The sequence below is a fragment of the Diabrotica undecimpunctata genome, chromosome 3, assembly GCF_040954645.1.
Source record: "Diabrotica undecimpunctata isolate CICGRU chromosome 3, icDiaUnde3, whole genome shotgun sequence".
Classification (NCBI taxonomy): domain Eukaryota; kingdom Metazoa; phylum Arthropoda; class Insecta; order Coleoptera; family Chrysomelidae; genus Diabrotica; species Diabrotica undecimpunctata.
In genome coordinates this window covers 57,581,143-57,588,750 of record NC_092805.1, presented here as the reverse complement: position 1 = coordinate 57,588,750, position 7,608 = coordinate 57,581,143, and the positions used below count along the sequence as shown (strand labels likewise).

At 32.2% G+C, this 7,608-nt stretch overlaps 1 protein-coding gene across 1 annotated transcript; it reads left to right on the top strand.

The window, feature by feature from the left end:
* The first annotated feature begins 1,583 nt into the window (after positions 1–1,583).
* On the top strand, positions 1,584–1,982 carry LOC140435805 (uncharacterized). Its single transcript, XM_072524522.1, has one exon. The coding sequence runs from the start codon at positions 1,584–1,586 to the stop codon at positions 1,980–1,982; it is 399 nt and encodes a 132-aa protein (XP_072380623.1).
* Positions 1,983–7,608: the final 5,626 nt, after the last annotated feature.

Genomic DNA, 7,608 nt, shown 5'->3' with positions numbered 1-7,608 from the left:
ATATTTACGCTAAGCAGGTTTAATTTAAAAATTGCATAAAAAATAACTAACAAAATATAGACATTAAATGATAAGTCATTAAAATATCATCCGATTCATAAAAACATTGAATCATCTGATTAAATTTTTATAATTCTCGTTTTAAAATAATTTTATATAAATACAATTATTATTTTTAAACATATTATTTAGTTTATATATTAATTAAATTTACTATCAATTTATATTTATATATATATTTTGTTATTAATATTTGATCTAAATTTGACAGGTTTGTCATAAGTAAACAACGATGATTTGTTAATACGTTAACAGGTGTCGTAGGAGCAAACATATTCATTTATTAAATTTGTTTAAAACATAAAAAATAAATAAATATTAAAATTACTTTATTTCATTTCAAATATATTATTTAGATTATAAAAATACAGAAAACATAGTATTAAGATCCGCGCTAGTCTACAGTACCACCTACTATCCTACTTTTTTTTTATTTCTTGGAATTGGTTTATACAGGGGTATCTATAATCATATAATTTAAGTTTACTTTGTTAATATTAGCTTCATATTGAGTTTTAACTAATCTTTACTTAGCCAATGAATTTTGCGGGTCATTTCTTGACAGGACAAAAACAGAATTGTATTATAGCTTTAATAGTTTTCCAGTGTAACGAGAAATAAACATTGTTATAATTGAGTAAATAGGCGTCTATTAAGGGCTGAAAAACATTCTGAAAGCACTGCTGCTGTTTCAATTTACCCTGACAAAATTTATATGCAATAAATTGCGAAGCACTGCAGATACGTCTTTCATTCGAACCAAGGAAATAAATTTTAAATTAAAATCTCATGTAAATAATACTGTATATCACGTTGAATGGAATATATTTCTCGGAGAAACCATAATTTATTTGTAGCTTTTCTGTCATTTCCTTTTGAAAAGGTGATAAAGTATTGTAACGGGGTGAAAGGAACTTAAATTCATTTACGGTTTATTACGAACAATCAGAATTTTAAATTCTAAAACGACTATTGAGACTTGAGAAAGAAAACATACTTTTCACTTTGTGAAATTTGTTTAGTGCAAGCAAAACTGCTTAATATGTTTTAATGGGCCATTTATAATCGACTCGTTACAAATTACTTTTACATTTCAGTAAAACTCTACATCGAAGCTTGACCAGTGACCATGTGTTCAGACTCTTCCTCGTTGCTACCTAGAAATGTTGAACCGAAGAAATATGTAAGACTAAATAGTATATATGAATGAATGGAAAGGAAAAGTATATTTGAAATACACTGGGGTGAACCTGTTTAGATGTTTTGTGTGAGCAATAACACTTTTACACATACGTTTTGTTATTAATGTGAAATAGTGGCTTAGTCTTAATTTAAGTTTATTGTGGTACTGTTTCGAATTATAAGTTTGGCTGTAAGTTTTTGTACTGTCTCCCGTTTAAAAATTGCAATAAAAAAATTATGACACCAGTAGAAGTAGCACAAGCTGTTCATTTACAGCATGATAGGCGGAGCATTTTGTTACATCGCAAATGCTTTAGGAATTTGTCGAAGTATAGTGTTTGATGCATTACAAAGATTTTGGGAAACAGGACAATACTCCAGGAGGCCAGGTCAAGGCAGACGAAGAAACCACAAGTCAAGTTGAAGATCGCTTTCTTAGGTTACAAGCGTTATGCGATCGTGCATTATCAGCCCCAGTACCTGTTCAACGATTAAATAATGTCCATAGAACCACAGTTTTTATTTATACCGTTCGAAAACGCTTAAATGAATATGAATTAAAGTCCAGAATACCTGTCACGGGACCTCTATTAACAGCAGATGAAGACTTCAGCAACGTCTTCGGCAACAACTTCGCTCGCGAACATCTTAATTGGAATGCTGACGATTGGAGTGCTGAGCTTTTCATGGATAAATCAAGATTTAACAGATACTCATCAGATGGCCGACCTAGAATATGAAGAAGAGCTAGTGAACGTTATCAGCAATGCTGTTTTACTCTGAGAGTTAAATTTGGTTGAGCGGGTATAATGGTGTGGGCAAGCATTTCCCTAGAGGCTCATACAGAACTTGTTACAATTCAAGGGGACAAATTAAACGCTTAACGGTATATTCAGCAATGTTTGGAAGATCATTTGCCCCATTCGTTGAAGAAAACTTTCGTCTGATGCAAGATAATGCTCGTCCGCACATCGCAAGAAAAACACGGGAATACTTGGATGATGTTGGGATTCGTTTATTACCATTGTCCCGAAGGAGTGCAGACTTAAATCCAATAGAGCATGCATGGGATATTCTGGGACAACGTATTCGACATAACCATGGTGAGTTTGAAACCATGAATGATTTGGAGCAAGCAGTTCGTGACGAATGGGAGCAAATCCCTCAAACATATTTTGCTGCCTTAATCTGAAGTATGCCTGATCGAATGAAAGCCGTAATTAGGGCTCGTGGAGGTAATACACTCTACTAAATGTCGTTTTCCATAAAAAATGTTCATATTTAAAAAAATAATAATTTCTATTTCTTTGCAGTTTTTCAAATTTTTTAAATTGTTTACCGTTTTTTCTGTGTAACATTTTTGAATTGTACTATATTTGACTTATAATCTTTTTTATGAATAAATACTCAATTGGGAATACCTTTAACTTTTTTAAACGCCAGTTTTTAGGAAAAATTTAAGTGTTCGTTTAATTTTGCACGCCAGTGTATTTAATTCCTAGCTGAGTGCCTTCGGCTTACAAAGTCAGCCGCAGAGCTATCTATGGTCAAATTTATAAAGTACTACTACTAAAAAGTGAAATTGGCGAAAAATGGAAAAAAAGAAAAAAGTTCTTCAAAAAGACATCTAAAAGACAGTACATTACACTTCACAAAAAACAAATTAAAAATTTTTTTTATGGTACGGGTGTAAGTAACCGACCATATGGATGGAGTTGAAGCGGCAGACAGGATTCTGTTTGCTTTCCATTACAGTGTTAACTCCATTGACTTCTTATTTCCTTTATTGGTGCTTCGTATAACTTCAACCATGATTAGATTAATTAGATTAAATACCATGAGGCTTAGTTAATCTCCCTGGCTTATTTCATTGCCTGTATCTAGAGGTTTCGTAATTTGTCCATCTATTCTTCCATCTTCCATCTTATTAATTTGAAAGAAGTTTTTAAGTGTTTGTTTTATATCCAGCGGGATCTCTTTAGTATACAAGAGATGTATTACATCCTTAAATTTTACTCTGTCAAATGCCTTTTTCAAATCGATCAAACATAGCAATGTGGGTATTGTAAATCTTCCTCGGTAATCTCTGTTATGACGAATATTGCATCTACACACGACATTACCGTACAGAAAACTTGTTGCTCATCTGCTAAGTTATTCTAATTACCTATGCTGATTTATTCGCTCTTGCAAAATTGTAGAAATAAAATCCATTGTACCAGTATATTTGGTACGTATAGTATTGAAATATTTTAAAGATAGAAACGAGAAACTAGCATATCAAGTTTTGCAATATTACAAAAGTCTAGGTACATTGCTCATACCATATCAAATATTGCTCATATCAAACTATTCTATAAAAAGTAATATCGCATATCGTAGAAAAATATATTATCACATTACATATAAAACATCCAAAACATACCACATACATACCAAAACAACAAAATGTAAGTCAGAATAGATGGACAACTTACAGAACCTATAGAAATAGGCAGCGGAATAAAACAAGGGGATTCATTGAGCCCCATGCTCTTCAGTTTGATCATGGATGAAATCATTTAAAGCGTTAAGAAAGGAAGAGGATGCAGAATGGGAAACAAAGATATCAAAATACTCTGTTACGCAAAAGACGTAATATTGATAGCCCAAGATGAAGAGAGTCTGCAAGGACTGGTCCACATATTTAACATAAGAGCAAAAGAATTAAACATGACAATCTCATCTCAAAAAACTAAAACAATATTTAGTAATCAGCAAAGAACCAACCAGATGTAAAATAGAAATTGATGGCAGCAGTATATAACAAGTAATGGAAATAAAATAAAATCCACAAGGAAAATAATTCCTGCAGCTGGCTGTATACCCAGATGTCCATAGCTGGACAGTATAATTCCCAGGTATTTTATTTCCAAAAAAGGGGTTAATCTTTGTATATGGGTATATTTTATAAAAACCCTAAAAGGGCTACACGAACGTTTTCGGAACAACAGTTCAATCATCAGGTTAAAATACAGGTTACCATGCCTGAGCCCCCAAAATATTTGGGTAAAAACCCTTTAAAAAGATAGTACATAATGTTGATAATATTATTTGATGTTTAATATTTTAATTAAATTTTACTTCATGAAGTGAAGGTAACACAATATATTTTAAAGGGTTTTAACCCAAATATTTTGGTGGCTCAGGCATGGTAACCTGTATTTTAACCTGATGATGGAACTGTTGTTCCGAAAACGTTCGTGTTTTTAATGTAGCCCTTTTAGGGTTTTTATAAAATATACCCATATACAAAGATTAACCCCTTTTTTGGAAATAAAATACCTGGGAATTATACTGTCCAGCTATGGAGATCTGGACAAAGAAGTGAGAGATTAAGTACAAAAAGCAAATAGACTGGCAGGATGCCTTAATAACACTATATTGCGAAAAAGACACATTAAAACTGAGATGAAGTCAAGAATTTATAAAGCCAGTCTAAAAACAATAACGACATATGCCTCAGAAGCAAGACCTGGCACAGCCACAACGCAAAGGCAACTGGAAACGGCAGAGATGAGACTATTGAGAAGAATTACAGGAAATACGCTGAGATATCGAAAGAGAATTGAAGACATTAGAATAATATGTAACATACAGTGTATAAATAAATGGACACATAGAAAACACATGGAATAATCACATAAGCAGAATGGATGAGACCCGTGTGGTCAAAATAGCAAAAGATAAGTCACCAATCGGCGGAAGAAGTATCGGACGACCGCGCAAAAGATGGAGTGACAACCTTCCTTAGAGGTATTAATCCGTCGGTGAACAAGCAGAATTACTTATAAATAGAAAAAAGAAGAAGAAGAAGAAGACATATAATTATATGAAAAATACAACTAAATATTGTTTTAATTCATATGTAAATGTGAAGAATGTATGCCTTCACATGTAATTGTGAAGAACTACAATAAGTTGATCGGCATTCAAGTGATCTTCAATATGAAAACAAACAAATTTTATTTGTTAATAACAAAATCTACCTATCCAGTATACAAACACCCTAAGTGGTTTTCCGGTAACTGGCTGCTTCAGTTTATCTAAGTGTGTAAAAGACCCGTTAATGTCATTAAAATGCAAATAAATTTGTTTCTAAGAAAGACATAAAATTATCGTAATCAGATAATAGAACTTCCTGAACAAATTGCTCGAAAGTGCATTTTATAATAACAATAATAAGTAAGTACCCGGTGCGTGGTACCGTGCAAAAATGTTACAGCTGTTTCATTATCTCACTTGTAGATCAACGACATCAACGTATTCATTCAATAGATGTGTAATAAACCTTGTGTGCGAGACATACATCACGAAGTCAGTGTAAGCCTAGATAAGACAATTTTGTGTTACAAAAGAAATATAATCGTAGCGCCAACTACTATTCGGTTTATTAACTGTTTTATTTAGTGCACACATACATGAAACACATGTTTAGAATACAGTTAGAATCTTTATTCAGTTATATGGTAACAAGAGCTTAAATTATACAATATAAAAACTGTGTGGCAGGGATGTATTCTATCACCTGTAATTTTTAATATTTATTCGGACAACATTTTTAAAATAGCATTAGGCGAAGCTACCAAAGATACTAGGATAAATAGAAAAATTCAAATCAATCTTATATATTCAGTTTTGTCCACCACTTTACTCAAAAACCATATTAGATAATTAAAATATTTTTTCGGAATATTATTAGTATTACGTATGAGATTGTCAAGATATACTTTTGGTACAAAAATTCACTTCCGGTTTTGAGATGACCGGAAATTAAAATTTACTTTAAGTTTTAGATCCCACGATGTATATATGGATCGAAAGGTCTCGTCGAGACGAATCTAAATATGTACTTCCGGTTGCGATCCGACACCGGAAGTGACCCGAATCGCGCATAAAACGTCAAGATAGAGCAAATCTGACACCGGATTCGTGATCAGCATGCAAAATTAACTGCTAAATGATAACATTGTAACAAAAAACATTGTTTTCGACGAAATATTTCGTGATAAATAATACACTTTTTACTTGCATTATTATTGATGAATGTTATGTAGGTATATTCTTGCTTATATTGATCTCTTAATTTTTCTCGCAAAATAAAAATTTCATTTAAAAAACTCGATGTTGAGTTGGTCCGCTAGTTACCTGCTAACATTATAAGAAAACTACAGCATCGTATGGTAAGGGTTCAAAGATCTAGCGAAATAGTGGAATCAATCGTATTCCAAACCTGAGAGACGGCTGATGATAAATAATCAGTTAATCCAACATGTGTGCCATGCTACAGTGGTTAGCTCAAAGTGAGACCAAACAATCAAAATACGCTCTGGAAACGCCAAAGCAACATTAAACAACATGAGAAATTTATTTACGCACAGTATGTCTCTTTAACTAAAGGTGAGACAAAAACTATATATTTCCTGTTTTGCGGTACCGGGCAGGACATTAACGAAAACGGACGAAATGGGCAAAAGCATTAATAATTGATCAAAAATATTTTTGTTGGTAATAATCATCTTTTAATCTTCATCTTAAAGTTTTAAGTTTTTGAATAAGTAGTTATTGAGAAACAAAATATACATGGGGGGGGGGGAGACTCAAGAACTTTGTGACAATATGGAACTAAATTAAAAGAAATTAAATACATATGATATTTAAAAAAAAAATGAACAATTGTGAACATTACTTGTTTTTATACATCTGGATTAAATGATACATACGAAGCGGTGTATATAACAATTACTGATTCTTTTTACAAATTAAGTAACAACTATGCAATATTTCACCATTGTAATAACTGTTTTTTGTTTTCGAAGTGAAATAAGCTTTGCTTTAGAAATAAAACCATCTTTACATCCAGCACATGAGAAAACTGAAATGTAGTAAAAGTTATTAAAAGAAATAGTCAGCAAAACAATAGAGAATTCAAAGAAATCGATAGTACAACGGAAAGCACAGAAGATAAGATATAACCCTTTAATAAAACTATAGACGACATTAAAGACAATTTTATAAAGAACGAAGAAGGTAAGAATAGGACATGGATGACGACAGAGATTCTGCAGCTGATGGAAGAAAGAAGGAAAAACAATAATAGCTCTATGTAAGAACTGAAGAAAAAATGCCAAGAAATCGAAATTCTACAAAGTAAATACGACGATTTCAGCGTGCATAAAAAGGTAAGAGAAATTACAGGCAAATGTAAAAACAGAAGTGTAAGTAAACTTGTCAATGACAACGGAGAGGTAATCGTGGACAAAGAGAGTAATGATAATACCTGGAAAAAATTACATACAAAATTTATTACCAACCGAAACAGGATAC

Coding starts and splice junctions, on each gene's coding strand:
- LOC140435805 (XM_072524522.1), top strand. CDS start 1,584: ATGCATTACAAAGATTTTGGGAAACAGGACAATACTCCAGGAGGCCAG.